General features: G+C 48.1%; 2 protein-coding genes across 2 annotated transcripts in view; both read left to right on the top strand.

The window, feature by feature from the left end:
* LOC144178302 (proclotting enzyme-like) overlaps window positions 1-18,958 on the top strand; it is a 439,300-nt gene that overhangs the window by 287,373 nt on the left and 132,969 nt on the right. The window lies entirely within an intron of this gene.
* The window catches only part of LOC144179461 (ovochymase-1-like), a 70,778-nt gene that overhangs the window by 7,328 nt on the left and 44,492 nt on the right, over window positions 1-18,958 (top strand). The window contains exons 2-7 of the mRNA XM_077707821.1: window positions 8,185-8,291; window positions 8,349-8,717; window positions 11,344-11,420; window positions 11,589-11,707; window positions 17,084-17,364; window positions 17,453-17,598. Coding sequence (XP_077563947.1) covers window positions 8,219-8,291; window positions 8,349-8,717; window positions 11,344-11,420; window positions 11,589-11,707; window positions 17,084-17,364; window positions 17,453-17,598 — 1,065 coding nt within the window. The 5' untranslated portion in view covers window positions 8,185-8,218. The remainder of the gene's footprint in view (window positions 1-8,184; window positions 8,292-8,348; window positions 8,718-11,343; window positions 11,421-11,588; window positions 11,708-17,083; window positions 17,365-17,452; window positions 17,599-18,958) is intronic.

Below are 18,958 nucleotides of genomic sequence, written 5' to 3'. Positions count from 1 at the left end.
GTGATGTTCGCGAAAAAGAGATCATACACACACACACAACTACAAAGAAAGAAAGATGCATTTAAGCGGGTGCATTAGCCCTTCTCACGCCTGATTCCTGGCCAATCCCCCACGTGGGTATGTGATGCGGACATCGCCGGTGGACGCAGGTTCAGGGTCGCTTAAGAAGTGCATTGCACTTAATAAAATACAGGAATTCGTATAATTCTCAACGCATGCGTGAACACACCCCTCCTTCGATTCACCAACCTTACGTGGCCCTGGAGGAACAGGGCACGCGGCGTATTTTGTTGGTTTTTTGTGCTTTTTTGAGATAATCGCGTAAGGTTACAATGTTACTTGTTGTTTGTTCATTGTCGTTTTTGAATTCAACAGTTTTCATTTTAGGTAACCGGGCGAGGGCGCTGTACTGAGTAGAGATGTTAGCGACTTGGTTCACCATTTTCTGTTTTTAATATTTTGATCTTTTTTTGTATTTATCTCTACTGACCAACTGTCACTGTCATCAGTAGCTGATCTGCGTAACTTTTGTTATTTTTCTTATTACAATGATCTACATATACACAGTGGTAGTAATTCAGTTTGTTAGCAAACACTACTTAGCATTTCTCTGCTTACACTTTCTTTTTAACCAGAACATGGTGCTGTTGTTAGCTGTTCGAAGGCTGTGGACCTCTGCTCCTAAACCCGTCTCACATATCCCACCACGCTTTGGTCGTCCGCACTCCCATGTGCTGAACACAGTGCCAACACTCCCAAACATGACTGTATCTCATCCTGAAGCTCCAGTAACTAATGCTTCAAACGCTAAAGGTGTATTTTTGCTAGACCCGACCATGCTGGCTGAAGAACCTTCAACAGATAACGAAAAAATTAATGAAAACGTTTTCTGGGCAAAAAGGGTGCAATAACGAAAGGAGCGATAGTGAAGGTTATACCCAAAATGTGACAAATACTTTTTGCAAGTGGACGAAAAATAATAAAGGGAGTGGCAACATGTTAAAACCGAAGAGCCAATTTCAACCACCACCTGCAAACAAACAAAAGGAGAGGCCAACACAGAAAGTACGAGCCAGGACGTCAACCAGGAAGCAATTATCAGGCTGAAGCCACCCGACTCACCTCCACCCTCCTTCCCTCTTCGACATCCGCCGAAAATGGAACTGCGAGATGAAATTTTCAAGAACAAGGAGGTCGGTGCTACCACTCTCCCTAGTACGGGATCACCTATAACCATATGCCCGTTTTGGCCAGTTCATCTATGACCAGTTTTCTTATGACGAGATGGCTGCGACGAGTGGGCCTGTTCCCGCGAGGGCGCGTTGGGTGGTAGGGGCATTCATACACGAGGTGGTATGTGTTGTGGGGAGTCTCACAAGAAGGGCAGTTGTAGGGGGGTTGGCTGGGAGAGATGTGGTGTAGAATGGAGGTGTTAAAATGAAGTCCCAGTTTGGCGTTCGCGTTGAAGGCAGTCATCAGGAGCATTAGAGACGAATGAGGTGTACTGTTACAAACTGTCAGACGAAACAAAACGATCAAAGATTAATCCAAATGGACCTTTTCCCAGTACCGGTCTTCCTAGAGGCCGCCACGGCGAACTAAAAATGGCAGTCAGGCACGCCTCCCAATAAGTCGGGCTTTCGGAGAACGTGGGCAAAATATCCTGTTCCTGCAGTCCCTCCCGTACCCACCCGTCACCCGTACCTTTCACAAGAATATCAGGGTAGCAAGCACACGTTCTCGTGAAATCCGGGGTGGTGGAAACACCCTTTCTTCTTTACTTGTTTTTTTTTTTTTTCATTTTTGTTACTCCCCCACTGGCAGCCATGTGCTTGCAGTGTGGTCAGCCTCAAACGTTAGCCTCTTTCCTTAGAAAGATTTTTTTGCGTGCTCGTACAAACCCACCACGAGGGGTCCAAAGAAAAAAAAATTAAAACGTGCAGGGCTAGAAAGTATAGCCACTCCCCAAGCAGAAAGCTAAGGGGCGCCCTTTTGTTTATTTTGCCGAAGGCGCATGCCAAGAGTGGCGGACCGACAGCCTGCGCATGAGCAGATCGCTGCAGGAAAAAGGTCCATTAAAAAACGAAACAAAAGTATTAGCAAAAAGCATAATGGAGAAATCAAGGTGGCGTTCTTGCGACTATTCTTTGTGCACTCCTGCCATTTACAGAATAACAGCGACTAAAATGAGTTCTTTTTGTAGGTGGGTGGAAAGATGCTGCAAAAATTCTGGCTCAGGCGCATGTCCCTCTAACGGGTTCTAGCTAACCTATACGACGGGTTGGTATCATCGGACTCTAAACGATTTTTCTCGGCGTATAGGTGAGTGGATTACAACAGTGCACCTCAAAAATACATCGCCGGCCAATCGTTCTGACATAAGACACGCATGCCCTTTTTGAATGGTTATGTGACGAAATGTTTGCAGCTGTAGTGTCGGGGAGCGGCGAAGAAAGGAATACTGCCACGATATATTTATCACGGCGGCGTGGGCACCGGCCTACAGTACGTTTACGGTACTTCGGAACTACGAATTCCTTAGCCAGACTGGTGGGTTCACGAGGTAGGGACACAGTGCTTGGCACGGTGGATCAGAAAGTGACATTTTGCACACCCGGGGTGCCCCTAAAATTCATCCTTGGTTCCTATAGCCTTACCAGACCATAGCAATGTGAAGGTGGCATTCAGGAACATTACCCAATAGGACAACTGCGAGGCCGCGTTTTTCCCTCCGGGCATAAAAGTTAGTGGTCGAAGGAGCTAGAAGTGCATTAGTCTCCGCCTACATTCTACTTTCTGCATCTTTGGTCTGCATTGTAATTTAATATCAAGAGCGTACAGGGGAACCAATATCCGGCCTCTAAAACAAACCAGTCCCGGCGCTTTTCAGTCCACAGCAACTGTGAATCCTTGGCGCGGTAATCCCCACAGTCAAAATCGAATCTCTCTCAAGCACACAATCCACGAAGCTGTCACGTCCTTCCCGGAGAACACACATTGACGTCGAAGATTCGTCAAACTCGCCCTAATGCGATGCCCATCGCATCCGCCCAACGACCAGAAGTTAACGCGCGACCCTGTAACCTCACAGGCGCTATCTGCGCAATGCACGTCCCTAGCCGCGCGTTCCTGTCGGTCCTAGCCGCCACCACGGTGCGCCTGGCGGCAGGCCAACAGCGCAGTCGGTAAACCGGTCCGTCAGCTGACGCGACCAGAAGGTGTTTTTCCTTCTGTGACGTCACGAGCGGCCGGCCGCCGTCAGCGCGAGGTTCCACGGACGTGTTTATTATGCCGGCAAGCGCGCTCGCCGCTGCCCGTGTTTGCTGACAGAGCGAAAGTGAGCAGCGCACGAGGTGGGCGAGCCCTTCTTGACCTGCGCGTGCTTCCGCCACCAGCGTCCCGGAGCTTCGCGGCTCAAATCCCCCGGGTTGCGTTGGGGCAAATCTCGCGTTATTTTCCGCGCAGCCTAGTAAGGAAATGCCGGTGTTGGTGCCAGGGCCGGATTCACAGAGCCGCATTGACTCACCTGCGAATATACTCCTATTATTGCACTACCCAAAATATGGATATTCTTGGGCTAGGAATTTGGGAGTATGGCGTGTTGGTGGTGGTGGTAGTAAGGGGGGAGGTTCCCGTTTGAACCCATTCCCATTTCACCCTTCCCGCTTGTTCCCTCCCGTTTCAACCTGGTGCAAAACGACCTTCCCGTTTCGCCCTTTCCCACTTGGTCCGTTCCCGTTTGAACCCGTTCCCATTTCAACCTTCCCGTTTGTTCCTTCCCATTTCAACCCGGGGCGAAAGAACTTCCCGTTTCGTATTTTCCCATTTAGCCCCTTCACGGAATAACATACCCAGTTTATGAAACGTTATAAAAAACATTTTCATATTGTTTTTCCTTTATTTCCGTTTGTTCACAGCCGCTGTGATAGCATGCTCAGTACATCCAGAGTCCTTGACTGCTTTTCAAACCTGGGCTTCGCTTTTTGAATCTACAGACGACGACATTTGGTTACAATTCAAGCCATACCAATTAACAAATCTTTTAATATTTTAAATTAACAAACCCGAACAAACAAATTAACAAATAAATCTTTTAAATTAACAAACCAATTAACAAATTAACAACAAATTAACAAATTCAAACACGCCGCTTATGAAAACGAAAACAGCGAAATACCTACATGCACTTAACTAAATGTATTTAGGTCGCGAGCGTCGCCCTGCGTCTGCCCTCGTTTGCTCTTGTTCGGTCGACTGACTCTCGTTTCTAGCTTCTTTAGATCCACCCGCAAAACACCAGACACTTAAGTTTTATTACATTAAAACGACGCCATCAAGGCCGTGTCCCGAAAGAGGAGGAGCTACTAACACACACGATCAATCAAAGGTTTATACACAAACATATATTTTATCCACACTCTAGAGTTAACTTTAACTCAAGCTTCAAGATATTCCTCAAAGGACGTGTAAATAACTAATAAAAACCAACCGAAACATAGCAACTCCTAGCGCTGGCCATCGATCGTCGAAGGAATTTCGGCCTTTGTAAACCAGGCGTGCCCATTACAAAAGGAGCTGTCAGTCCCTCGTAACATATGCCACATCGGCCGCGGCGGCCGCTTTTCTGATGGAGGCGAAAAGCGAAAACGCCCGTGTGTACGAGATTTCGGCGCACGATAAAGATCCCCAGGTGGTCAAAATTAATCCGGAGCCCTCCACTACGGCGCGCCTCATCGCCTGCGTTGCGTCGGCGCGTTAAACCCCACAATCAATCAATCAACATATGCCACATCTGGCTATAAAAATTGCAGTCATGAGAAGCGGCGAAAATTATAAACTTAGCTTTGCGTTTTATTGATTCTGTTTATTCCCGTCACTCTAGTGTACTCAATTTGCATAACAGGGCAAACCTTCAGAAACTCAAGCAGCGCAGGGTCATCTCTAGCCTAAATTTTCTTTACTACGCAAACTTAAAATTATCGCGGGAATACTACCTCCACGGGCCTTTCAGACGTTCAGCGAGAAGACATCATAGTAAGATTATTAGGCAGCCAATCAGCTGAATTACTATTCGAAAGTTCTCTTTGTTTCCTCGTGCAATTTCTTACTGGAATAAGTTAACTGAACGAACAGTGAACTCGGTATCGTTAGAAGAATTTTCCCCACGTATTGGAAATAAGTGTTCTGGTTGAATCGTCGTGTTTTAAAATTGCAATACATTACGAATGCATATCCTTGTTCGGACCCCTTTGCGTCCCCTATTACATATTTATGTCTTTTACTTATTTGTGTTCGGCGTTTTTAAACTACGATAACCAATACTGATGTGTTTTTATGTTCACTCCTGCATAAGCCCGACCAGGCGCCGTAGAGTATCGGTAAATAAATACAAAAATCTGCCCATTACTCACGTAGGAAAGGCATTAGTAGCCAATTCTCAGATTTCTGCACATGTTTTTGCCTTTTTTAAAGTATCTCTTACGGACATCTTTGATCTATAGATCTCTCGAACCCGAAGACAAAGCTACACTCCAAACAATGAGCATAAGCGCGGCTGATAAACAAATTTCAGCTGCACGTACGAACACCTACTGCAGAAAAATCCAATGCATGCATTACTCAAGATATTGGGTATCTTTCTAGTACACTTTCGCCGCTACAAATTTTGTGTCGAGAGGGCAGTATCGGCCTAAGGCATTCGGAAACTTTTATCGGCGGGAAATATCGGTCGATTCCGGAAAATTTGGTGCATACAAGTTTTTAGTGCTTGACCCGTTGCTTGTAAGGACATTTTGGGGAACAGTTTCGAAGACGGTAACGCATGTTTTCAGAAATTCAAATGGGTTGGAACGATGCGGGTTCGAATGAGAAGGGCGCTTTGGGAGTGGGTTGTAACGGGAAGGGCTTTTTGGGAACGGGCTGAAACAGGAAGCGCCCAAACGGGAAGGTCGTTTCGGGAACGGTCGCACACGGGACGGGTCAAGCGGGAAGGGCGTTTCGGGAATGGGTTCAAACGGGAAGGGGTCAAACGGGAATGGGTTCTTTCGGGCTACACCCAGTAAGGGGAGGGGGGGGGGGTATTGGGCAAATATTGTTCATACGTCCTTCTAGAGGTCCTAAAAACCACTAGAACCATCTATGTGCAGTCTATCATAGCACGTTAAGACTCAAACTGCATAGGTAAAACCTTTTTTTTCCAAGCTATTCCCACTGGCGGTACGGTTCATGCATGGAACATTGCTTAGCCTTCAGGTAGATTTGGCAGATTTAAGGCAAGACACACATGCGTAAACGAAAATTTGCAGAGGCACTGAACGCTGCTTGCTTTTGTGAACGCAGAAGCGTTGCATTTTATTTCAAGCTATGCAGCTGAGTTAATGGTGGGTCTGCCATGATTATGTCATCTTCCGTTGCGACAACGTCTTCATTATCAGAAGGATATATGTATGGCCTCTCATATGTGCGGCGTCAAAACGGGGGCGGGGGTGTCGGCTGGCGGTGGTTCGTTGCTCACGCGCGGCATTTCTTTTTAAAGACGATAGTATTTCTTGGGCTACTTAAACCCAGAAATCTTGGTCTGTCTGTATGTCTGTCTGTCTGTCCGTCTGTCTATCTGTGACTCGATTCAGCCACCCGGCCAAAGTAAAACAATGCCTGCGCAATAGTCTTATATAGTCACAGCTAAATCTACCCGCCTAAGTCCGGTGTAATGTTCATGCTTGTCAACATTGTTGAAGAAGAATAAGACATTACGCAAATATAAGACAACAAACTAATACAGAAGTGATATTTGCAGTGTTCCTTTATGAAAAATCATACATGCTTGACTTTGGCGAAACTAAATACTTTATAAACTGCAGAAAAAAAATTCACTTCGCCGTCGCCTGCTGTCGCCCGCGCCACTATAGCTTCTGGCGCCATTTTAAGAAATCAACCGGCAACAGTTACCAAAGGTTCCACTAGATAGGTTACACGTTCTGCTTTCAACGCACATGGAGTAGGGAAGTAGGGACACGCGGTTTTATAAACGTTGAAGTAGGGTGCCTCGATTCACGCGCGTCTTCGCCGTACGGCAGCGTTGGCATCGAGACACCCGGTTTGGAGCAGTGGAGCGCGGTCAATTTAAAATGATTTAAGCAAACCTTTGGCGTCTTTACCTTGGGAGGAGCGCGACGCAAGAGGAACAACATGAGAGGTGAGCGGGAAAGCGAAGGGAGGCATTTACGTGGCAAAAGTCGATGAAGACTATCGTCTTTTGACGACATTTGCAACGAAAGGAGCAGATACGCGGCCAATTTTTTGTCCTCCTCTTACATCTTCTAAGGCGTGCTTCGGTGGCAGACAATGTTTCAGAGCTGCCACTGAGGTAGACGCTTCACAGTCCATCGCAATAGAGAAAAAAAAAACGTATCTAGCGGTGCCATTGTGTCATCTCATTGCCATCGTCATGACCCACATTTTCACTGCATCATTTTCTTCCTTCCCTCTTACAGTGCTTGGCCGGTCGCTCTTGCTACCCATCAGAGTAAACGTGCTTGTTACTCTTGTAATTAGTATGCTCAGATTACTTCTGTAGGCCTCCATAAGGTACGATTCTATCCTCTCGTTACTATCGTCACGATCCTTTTTTTTTTTCCTTTTGCGTCGTTTTCTTTTATCTGGTTTTCTTTTTGCCTTTACAAGACCTACATATATACGCTATTAGCGCACGCGTGCTTGTTTACTCTCTCTCTCTCTTTCTCTCTCTGCTACTTCTATAATTAACTGTTCCTGTAGTCCTTTGTGCACGTATTTAACACACGATCCTCAGCCTAAGGCCACACCACATTTACTAGGTCCACCCTTACTCTGCTTGAGCCGTGAACACATGGATCTGCAGTAGTGTTGGTATGTGCTCGTGTGCCAGAGCCTGTCCGGGGTTCGATTCCCGGACCCAAACTTACCCAATCTTTTTGTAAGCTCAAGTACTTTGCTTTGTTCAAAGAGTTACTCTGAGGAAAGTGGCTTCACTCCGAGCATTGTAGGGCCGGTTTTTTGTTGTTACTGTTCTTCCGGTCGTCGTCATTTCGTGTGCCATTCGTCATCCATTTTGTGGGCCACCTCTTTGCCAGGAGGCCAGATGTTCGACCTGCAGTGTTAACTGGTGATTTCGCATTAAAATTAGACGTTCTTCTTTTCTCCCAGGAAGAAAATAAGGCACACGAGGCCTCATACAACAATGGCGACGTCACTCCTCCTGGCGGCAGCAGTGCTCTCAGTGGCTTCCGTAGCTAGGGTCCAAGCACAAGGCGGTAAGTACGGCGCGTGACATGCCGGGATCCGTGTCGTCACTCCGATGCTGTCTGCAGCCTTCTCGTTCGAGTTCCCCGAGGACGACGGATGTCGCACGCCGTTCAACGAGCCGGGCAGCTGCCAAGAACTGGCTCGCTGCCCTGAGCTGCAGTCGGTGCGGGACTTCAACTTCCTGCGGCGCTACATATGCGGCTTCTCGCGGAACGTGCCGCTGCTGTGCTGTCCTCGTGGACAGTCCAGGCCACCCACTCGGCAACCACCCACCCAGCGACCACCTACGCGGAGACCGCCCACCCAGAGGCCGCCCACCCAGAGGCCGCCCACTCGACGTCCACCCACCCGGCGACCACCCACTCAGGGTCCTGCGACGTCCGACATCGTGGAAGGGCCTAGGATCGCCAACTATCCACGCTTCTTGCCGGCCGGTGAGCGTCCCGACCGTGAGCTGCTCGGTGACACAAAAGCATTGATTGATTGATTGATTGATTGATTGATTGATTGATTGATTGATTGATTGATTGATTGATTGATTGATTGATTGGGGTTTAACGCGCTGACGCTACACAGGCGATGAGGCGCGCCGTAGTGAAAGGCTCCGGAATAATTTTGACCACCTGGGGATATTTAACGTACGCCGAAATATCGAACACACGGGCGTTTTCGCTTTTAGCCCACATCAGAAACGCCGCTGCCGGAAATTGAACCCGCGTCCTTGGGCTCAGCAGAACAACGCCTGAGCCCCTCAGCCACCGCGGCAGGGCAAAACAATAATCACAGCCCAGCCCTTTTATTGGCTATTGATCTCATTCTCCCACCCTTCGACGTAATGCAGAGCAGCTGTACTTTGATTTGTGATGCAACAATAAAAAATTATACAACAGATTTACCCTTAATGGCACTCCCAGAAGGAATACGATTTTGAGACAGTCTTGGGAAGACTTCGTATCAACCTAGAATGCCGACGACCGATTAACAGCTTTCTCAAAATATTGGCGTGCAAGAGTGACTGAGCCAAACAGGGTTTCGCCACTGACATGCACCTAAGCAATCCCGTTAGGCTAAACTAGCCCGCCAACTAAAAGCATGAAATGATGATTTCCTAATGTAAAGGTTGAGTTCTAAAATAACATGATCTAGAACGCCGTTATGAATGAGGACAGTTCAGTCATTGCATCGCGCAGAATGCTGGGAGTGTAATATTACTTCTGAAGGAGAAAAGAGGGCTCATGTGGTGCGAGGTAAGAGGGGGGCTCTTAACCTTCAACCCTGTTCTTTCATCCCGTTTCTAAAGAGCGGGATAATGACCTCGTGACATGCGATAAAAAAGCGGAACCTCCCTCCTCGTTAAAGATGAGCCTGCTCCGGCCAGTTATAAAGGCGCATTTTATCCGTGTCTCGTTACCGTGATGAGTATAATGAGGCGTATGATCACGACTCCACATCTTGGGTAAAGCGAGTAAGCAGACGTTCTTCCGAGGTGTCTCACTCCTCCAGCGCGAGACAGCGTCAGCTGTACTGACAATTCGTTTCCTCCACTCAACGTGACTTTCATTCGCTACACGGGCGTCCTCAGCACTGCAAAACAATGACCCCTCCGTTTGGCTGCCTAAAGGCCTACCATATAAACAGGAGATTGTAAAATTGCGAGGCGATCACACGCGCACCTTTGCTGTGCACCCAGACAAAAGGAGAAAATGTGGAGAAGGTAGACCGCGAAGAACAGGTGGTGCCACGTGAAGAACCACTTTTACCCCTCTCCTCTCATCAGCGGAGGCATGGTACCCAACGCAGCTGCCGCGTACGCGCTCATCCACCGTCAAAGCCGCCCTTGAGCCGAAAACTGGACCAGATCGTTTTCGGCCACGTCGACACAAAACCCGAACAAACCAGCTAGTGCATCTGACGCTGTAAAACGGAATGGACAAGATCTTATCCAGCTTAACTCTGATGCTGATCGTCAGTCGTTGTGACGCCCCCTATCATCATCATCATAATCATCATCGCCAGCCTATCTACGCCAACTGCAGGGCAAAGGCCTCTCCCATTAATGTCCAATTATTTCGGTCCTGTGCTAACTGTGACCAATTTATCCCCGCAAACTTCTTGATCTCATCTGCCCATCTATCTTTCTGCCGCCCCCTACCACGTTTGCCTTCTCTAGGGATTCACTCTGTTACCCTTAATGACCAACAGTTACCTTGCCTTCGCATTACCTTCCCATTACCTTCCTACGTCCATTTTTTCTTCTTAATTTCTACAAATATGTCCTTAACACGCGTTTGTTCCCTGACCCACTCCGCTCTTTTCTTGTCCCTTAACGTTACATCTATCACCTTCCGTTCCATTGCTCGCTGAGTCGTCTTCAATATAAGTTGAACCCTCTTAGTGAGCCTCCAAGTTTCTACTCCGTAGGTGAGTACCGATAAGATGCAGCTGTCATACACTTCTTTCTTCAGCGACAATGGTAGGATGCCATTCATTATCTGAGAATGCCTGCCGTATGCACTCCACTCCATTATTATAAGAATGGGGTAAGGACGCCCCCTATGTACGCGTGCCAAAGTTTTCTGCCCAACTGCACGCGTTGGAGCGCAGTTTATAACCTTAGTGAATTAAGCCTACATTGCAAGCTCAGGATCGAATACGAGTGGGTGTGAAACGATGTTCGGAATTAGGTGACCAAAATTCGTTTTTGTTGGAGTCTTTCGGTGTGAGTCTGTTGGTCTATTCTTGAAATACATTTTACTGCATCAAACCTGGGAGAGAGACGCTGTGAGGCAGATCTCCTGTCTGTGTTCCTTTGTACCCCGTCTGTCCCGTCCACGGTGTAAGAATATTCTTACACCGTGGTCCCGTCTAAGTTCGCGATGTCAAGGGTTTTCCCCAAGACAGTTCTGCCTTCCCTCCTTGTCTTATTTCTCAACGTCATCCTCGTCCTGAGTATTTGAGTGGCTGTGTGTGATCATGCTACGTCTAGTCCACTGCCCACAATCTTCAGACGGAGACCCTAATGACTCTCAAACCCGTTTTTGTTCGCTGTCTCCAACGCAGCATGCGGCGAGACTAACGTGAGCGTGAGCCGCATCGTCGGAGGCCGCGAGTCCGAGCCTGGCGCATGGCCTTGGATGGTGAGCTCCGCGCTTTACGGCCGCAGACGCTGCAGCGTCAGGCAGCCCTCTGCACTCTTCCAAAGCTGTCCTCGCTAGCTAGATGCGCCGAGAACAAGCTTTTGCATGCGTGCTGCCCTCATTACGCGACGAGCGTGTGTATAACGTGGAGGGCGTTGGCGCCTGCAGGCAGCCATCTACATCAACAGCGGCGGCGTTAACAGCGCGGCCTGCGGTGGAGCCCTGGTCACTCCGAAACACGTGGTCACTGCTGCCCACTGCGTGGTCGTCGGCCACCGAGCGACCAAGTGAGTGGCGCCTGCTGCCGATCGCTGCCAATGCGCTGTCGTGTCCCTAGAGCATTCAGGCGAAGGGGATGGATGTGTGTTAACAAGGTTATGGCTGTAGTCGCGGTTGCCTTGTGTCCCGAAAATGAAGGCGAGATAGGAGGTGGAACCTTGTACTTCGTACAATTAAAGCGGAGAGTTGGCTGAGTTGGCTACTGACTAATGGACTCATACTTCTATGAAATCATGAACTCATACTTCTACCACGGGGCGAAGAAGGAAAAGACGAAACATACGCTAGTCTTCAACTTGGTTTTTGCCAAAAGGGAACAAAAAGAACACGCATGTATGTACATAAGAGCGAGTGCAAAGATTCCGACGTTTCATTTCCACGGAATAATGTGTTTGCTTTTTTTTTTTTTCGAATCATCTACATATATGTGTGTTTTCTTGTTTCCTTTCGGCACGCAGCAAGTTGAAGTCTAGCGTGTGTCGTCTTTTACTTCTTCGTCCTGTGTTAAAGTTCGCTAGAAGTATGACTTCCTTAAACTTGTACTTCGTGTTTTGTGGCTATCACATTACTGGGACCAAAAAGATTTGTTTCCTTGCCTTACGCAAAAAGCCTTCTCGTCTGGGTACATTTGTAAAAAAAGTCTTTGTTACATTGCGGGATGCATTTTAATAACGGATAAACACTGTCGGATAGGTTTTCGACCAAAAAATGTAAACGTAGCAATATTTTTCGTGCTTTTACTCTTGCAAGTGGTGTTCAAAGGCGATAACTTTACTGCCGCTGCCACAAAATGCTCAGATTTTTTATTTGGTTGCCTATCTCGCGTTACACACATCGGAAGATAAAAATAAATTAAAAGTGTACATAAAACCAAAAATAAGATATTATATTTTAAGACCATTTATACGCATAAATATACACAAAATGATTAAAAATGCCGTATGAAAAGGAACTAAATGAGAACGAACGAGCAAAATGGCGAAGGTGTACCTGATCTAGCACCATCAGGCGATTGACTCAATAAAGATCATATAAAAATATAGAAACACAAAAATAAAAACGAGCAGCAAAATTACAAACGTGTACCTAATTCAACGCTCTCACGCTAATAACCCAAAAGGGAGAAGAAAGAAGACGCTGCCCCCATTAAAAACAGCTTCGAGGAGAACGGAGATAAAATCATAACGAAAACAAAAGATGACGAGAAACTGAATGCTAAGAAACACATGCGAATTGCCTGTAAGGAGTTTCGGACCACTTTCTTTAACAGCGATGCTGTTTAAAGCAGGAGGTTGGGCTGACAAACGTGCGCAGGAAAACCTCGCCGGGCGATGACGTCACCGCGCGCTCCAGCACCGCATCTTTACCGTAGCTTTGCCTCGCCGCGCTCGGGCGGGACTCATGTCGCCATCTGCTGGTCGCGCGATACAACTGGTACAAGCATGGCTTGGGAAATGCGTCGCGGGGTGGCTCGCTCTATCGCTTGTTGCGACGAATGGTGCAGTTTTGTCGGTGCAAAAAGAGCAATAAATGCCAAAATTAAAGAAGCCAAAAGGCCGGGAAGCGATAACCTTGATCCACTTCTTAATTAGGTTACCACACGCCAGGCCACACAAGCCGAACGGTGGCCACCGAACGAGTTCAAAATATTTGAGCAAACGCACGTCCCTCTGCTTCCTGCGCTACTCTTGAAGCTTCACCACAAAGCCGTTTTTAGGGGGGGGGGTGGGGGGTGGGGGTTTAACGACGACACCACCCAGAAAACTTGACGGAATCTCCAAGCATAACCACGCATAAACTTAGCTGAACCAAGAATAAGCTAGGTGCTGTCACCAGCTTCGCTGTATGCCCAGGCTTCGTACCACTAGTGCGAAGCCGCCTCACCCCCCCCCCCCCCTCCTTTTTTTTTTTTTTGCTTGCTTGGCACAAAGATTGACAAAACTAAATGTAATCGACCAGATTTAGGAGGAATCCCCTAGGTGGAGCAAGTTTCTATGAAGGAAAGTATACATCCACCTGAGTGCAGCCATACGGCTACAAAGTTAAGCGGTGGTCCCGGGTTCGAATCCTGGACCAGGATGATTTTTTTTTTAACTGCGAAGTTTCTTAGAAAGCTGTATAGCTTTCCTTTGTAGCCGTATGGCTGCACTCCGGTGGATGTCAAACTTTCCTTCATAACGAAACATAAGCGTTTACCGAGCAGAAAAAAGTCTATCACGTGTAAAAACATCTCCCCAAATTAGGAGATTGTTTAACATGGCAACCGGGCTTTAAAATTTAATAAGCCGTTTTTATAGCCTCACCAAGCGCTTCTCCTTTTACTAATAACGGCGCAAAGAATGCGTAATAAACGACGTCTTTGCTTTTCAATATTGAATATTTGTTTATTTCTCCGTGCGGCACATAGGGCGGAACCATGGAAAAAAGCTGCGTTAAAGAGCAGCCTGACCGGCCCATCGGCCGTGTTGATCAGTGGCAGGCCACTGGCAGCGAGTGGCGACTTATACAATCGGTGCAGACAGTTAAGAGCTAGTTGCGAGTAAATCGTGGGCCCTTCCACGAAACGAGGTTGGTCCCCGAACTTTGTGGCGCAACGTGGAACATCATCGGTGTCATTGTCATCACTATGCTCGTACTTTCCACTGTAGGCGCCGCAAGTCCACTTTCTGTGCAAAGAGAGTGCAGTCCACTCCGCTGCGTCAGTGCTAATCCTCCGCGGCTTCCACGACAATGGCCGGGCGGGCCCAGTGAGCTCATCAACGCGGGCTGTTGCTTCGGAAATGAGCGGCTCCTCGCTGCTTGGCTGGGATCAAAAGTTTGGGGCGCTGAGAAGACTTGCGCTACCCGCAGAACTGCTTCTGCGGATGCCGAACTATCCATTCATTATGGCTCGGAACCGATCGTCTCTGCATCGAACTTTGGAAGAAGCTCATGGTCTGACTGTGCGCGATATCCCCGCCGACGATTTAGACATCCAGATCAACTAGAAACACGTAAGGTCGGCCGTCTGTTACATTTGGCGAATTTATACAGCTTTACAGGAAAAAGGGAAAGTTTACAGTTGGAGCAGCTCTTTTTCCTGAAAGGTTGCATGATCGAGATGATTGTATGTTATTTTATTCATTATTACCTACGTAAGCTGTCCAAAAATGACTATTAGCAATTCTATGCTGTCTGCAACCTTGGAGCTTTCGCGTTATCGCGGGGAATGTGAGCGTGACTTGCAATCTGTTAAAACAACAGACGTTAAAAGGTAGCGCCTGTGACGTGAGTGCCACCCTTAAGCACTCCACGAAATTGTCACCTAATCTGGCAGTTCATTCAATTACCGAGTCTTTCGGCGGGCGATAAAGAGCTATTCAGTGACTGTGTAGTTTATGCTCCATACGCATTAAAACTCCGGACAAGCATTAAAGTTGTCAAATCCTCTTCTCTGACCGAGCTGTCTAGTACGGTAAAGGCTGTCTTCTCGTTGCACCTGTCTTTCAGCGTTAGAATTGAAACCGAGAAGGAAGGATCAAAGTCGTCGGTCCAAGAAACTGGGTGTTTTTGGTGCCCTTCGGCAGTTCCCCAAATCTCGAGAACCACCTTCGTCCATTTCATTAATCCCACGGCGGGCACGACACTAGTAAATAAGGCAGTTAGGCCAGACGTGAGCCCAGGCTCGAAGCCGTAACCATGGCCGTAGTACCGTAACAACTGCCGCACAACTCCCACTCGCTCCCAGGAGCGTACCGCGCGAGAGCGGTCGAGCCGACGGTGTTACATTCACGGTCACGGCGCTATTGTATTCTTTAAATGAGCAGCCCAATGACAACAGACTCGAATGACGTGGGCGCTGTTTTTGCGGCGCTGGAGAAACCAGTCGGAACGCACTCGCGCCAGCGTGTCCCAAGGACGAGGTGCACGGGTATACATTTATTTCCTTGCTTCTCTCGCTGGAACGTGTTTGGCTAGGAGCTTTGTAGCGAAGCCCGTACGGGCTTCGAGCGTAATTGAGGCGAGTTTTATTTTAAGTGCAGAGCTCTTTGGGCGCTCGCCTCGTCGTCGTAGCTCGCTCGCTGGACCCAATTAGAACAACAGGGCGTTACGTTGTAGCGCTGTCCTTCGCAGCGTACCCCAGAGGCTTCGAAAGCCAAGCTGTTTGTATAGTCATAAGCGTTTGGAACTTGTGAACCGCTGGCGCTTCTTTTGCATCACCCCGTTTTAGCTCAAAGAAAACTACAGGTACATTTGAGGCAAAATATACGTAATTAACCGGCAGCGCCCGCGTTCATTTACTTAAGAACGCTCGTTGGGTTGGTTTTTACAATAGTAACAAAAAAAAAAAGTGGCCCCGCAAAAAAAAAAAAAAAAAAAAAGGCGCATTCGAAATGACACAGGACGGCTCCACGCGCAGGAAGAAAATGGCGCGTTCGAAATGCCGCAGAAAGGCTCCAGCCGCGCAAGAAAAAAATGGCGCGTTCGAATAGACGCAAGAAGGCTCCTGCAGCCAAGCAAGAAAAAAATTACGCGTTCGAAATGACGCAGAACACCTCCGGCATACGAACTGAAAGCAAGCACAAAAAGAACTTAACTCCCGCTGGCGCAGTTTCAGGCAGGGGGCGCGCGAGCACTGCGAAGGCAGGAAATTTGAACTGCATGAGGTGGTAGCAGTGAGCGGATAACGGCGGTACAGCCCGTTATGGCGGATCACTGCTCTGCACTTCCGACAGCTTTCACATTGAGTGGAATGGCTTTATTTTTATATAAAGAAGGTACTGGTAATTCTCCTACAAGGCTTGTTTTCTGTCAGCAGGTCCCCAGCCGGACTGTGCTTCCCGGCTTAACTAAGTGACCTGCATTTCAGTTGTAGGCGAGGGTTGTGCCAACGCGTGGTTGCAACGCACACGATTTTGGCACTAGTATGTGCTTAATTAATTAAGCTGCACGTGCGTCAGAATTGGATTTCGCAAACTTGTGCCCGAAGCGTTGTATGTCAGTTTAAAAGAAATCGAAGCATGCAGCTGCGAAAGTATGTTTGTGTGTGCACGAACGTTATAGTAAGTTATTGCAAATGCAGCAACAGCCGCTCAGAACTGGTACCGGCGCTAATATTGCTATGTCTGCCGCCACTCAGTTGTAAACTGCCAACCGAGACACCTACCGAGACAACTAAGGCTTGCTTAAATTACAAAAAAAAAAAAAATACTGGCGAATCAGTTTAATTTGGCGAGAAAAGGTTAGACTAAGATTCCACAGTTAATTGTAGACATGTTCTGGAACACTTCGTAAGTATGGCACTATTTTCAAGATATTTAAGCTGAGGAATACAGCCAAACATCTTAGGGCAGGATCGCGAGTGGGAGTTCGCCGCTGACCGTCGCCGTCGTTCGTGCCCGCAGCCTGCCGGCCTCGTCGTTCACGGTACGGCTGGGCGACCACAACCTGGTGCGGAGCGACGACCCAGTCCAGCCCGTCGAGGTGCCCGTGGCCAAGGTGGAGCGGCACGCGGACTTCGTGGCGCGCACCTTCAAGAACGACGTGGCCGTGCTCACGCTCGAGCGACCGGTGACCTTCTCCAAGTTCGTGCGGCCCGTCTGCCTGCCGTACGGCGACGATTTCGCCACGCGCGACCTCAACGGCTACCACGCGTTCGTCACCGGCTGGGGCACGACGGCCTTCAGTGAGCGCGCTAGATTTCTTCCTTTGCCGCCGCTTTGATGTGGGGTGTGGTGGCGAGCTGGGCTTGCACGTTCCTTGTCTTGGCGCAGACGGCGAATCGAGTGACGTGCTCAAGGAAGCGCAGATCAAGATTTGGGACGAGGAGACGTGCAAGAAGGCCTTCCAGAAGGAGGTTCCCATCTCCAGCGTCTACCTGTGTGCCGGGGACGGAAACGGACGCCAGGACTCCTGTCAGGTGCGCCAAAGCGCGAGGAAAAGAACAGTGATAGGAGCGGTAAAATGAAGGTTCGAAAGTGCGGTGGGTGTACGCCGCTAGTGAGCGTTCATGTGGCCGTGCACAGAATGCATTCTGACTTCTCGCTTCTGTATGCGCTCTGCCCCTTGACTCGTGTTCAGCGTACGCCGAATGCACTGATTGCTGTAGCTGCGCGTACCGTGACACAAACTCAAACACGTACAGGTGCCGTCATAAGTAACTGGAACAAGGACTTGTAAATATCAAAATATTTGTCTCGCTGGCTTTATGACAGCCATTACCGGTTTACAGGAAGCTTGTTCTATTAGCGATGACTCCTTAAAACGCACACCAACGCACCCAGGCAGTTTCCGGAAGAAGAAATTTCTGTATATTTACGATACCTTGTTGCAATTACTTTTGACGACACTGTACGTAATAAGATAAGATACTACGGCTCTGAATTGATCGTCATTTCTTCAATTTGGGATGTGATGCCCGCTATGTGGTCCGCTTGAGTAACACTGCTTGTTTTCAGATTAACAATGAGAAAAGTTGCCTTTAAAAATTTACCATTACTTCTTGAAGAAAGTCGAGAGAAACGCGAAAGCTACACGTGCGTCCAATATTCGCTGAAAATTCGTGCAATCACTCGTCAAACATTCAAAGACCCAAATCGCAAATGAAGAACGAACCCATGCGACGATTTTTTGCACACTAAGTAAGCTCATCTACGAACGACCGAAATGTATACCGATACGTGGTTTATGAGGAAAAGCTATATTATTGTATTCATCCTTCATGGTCAATGCGTGTATTGTCTTATCTAAAACCGTTCCTTTTTCGCGATTTTCTAGTACCCGTTTTGACAAAAAGAGATCCCGGTTTCAGGCCCGCGCCGTGTATCCAGACATCTTATCAGAGCTTTTAGGTCGACCAACCGGTCTACGTAGAAATGCATTAGAGTTTTTTAGCATTATGCCATCGGTCCCGCTAAAAAGTGGTCGCGTTAAAAAGCTTTCGCTTTAAAAACAAAGCCAGCGGTCAAGCTGCGCTGATGTATGAGCGCCGTAGCGTTCGAATACATTGCCGCGAAGCTTGAGAGCTCAACCAAGTCCACAAGGACAATTCACTGCAGCCGGGGCCAGTGCGCCAGAAGTTGCGCTAGTGCTTTTAGCATTTGTGTAGCGCATGCGTAATAGCAATGCGTAGCGATGCATTCATATTTAGTATTCTTAGCTCAAACTAAAAGAGGTGAATGGAGTTGGGCTGGACATTCAGTGCGAAGGAGTCAGAACCAGTGGACCACCGAATGGAGGTGCTACCGAGAGACGGGACTGGAAGTAGACGTCCAAGTACT

The sequence above is a fragment of the Haemaphysalis longicornis genome, unplaced genomic scaffold, assembly GCF_048455015.1.
Source record: "Haemaphysalis longicornis isolate Haplotype H1 unplaced genomic scaffold, Haemaphysalis longicornis Haplotype H1 scaffold_4, whole genome shotgun sequence".
Classification (NCBI taxonomy): Eukaryota; Metazoa; Arthropoda; class Arachnida; order Ixodida; family Ixodidae; genus Haemaphysalis; species Haemaphysalis longicornis.
This window is presented reverse-complemented; position numbering and strand designations above follow the sequence as displayed.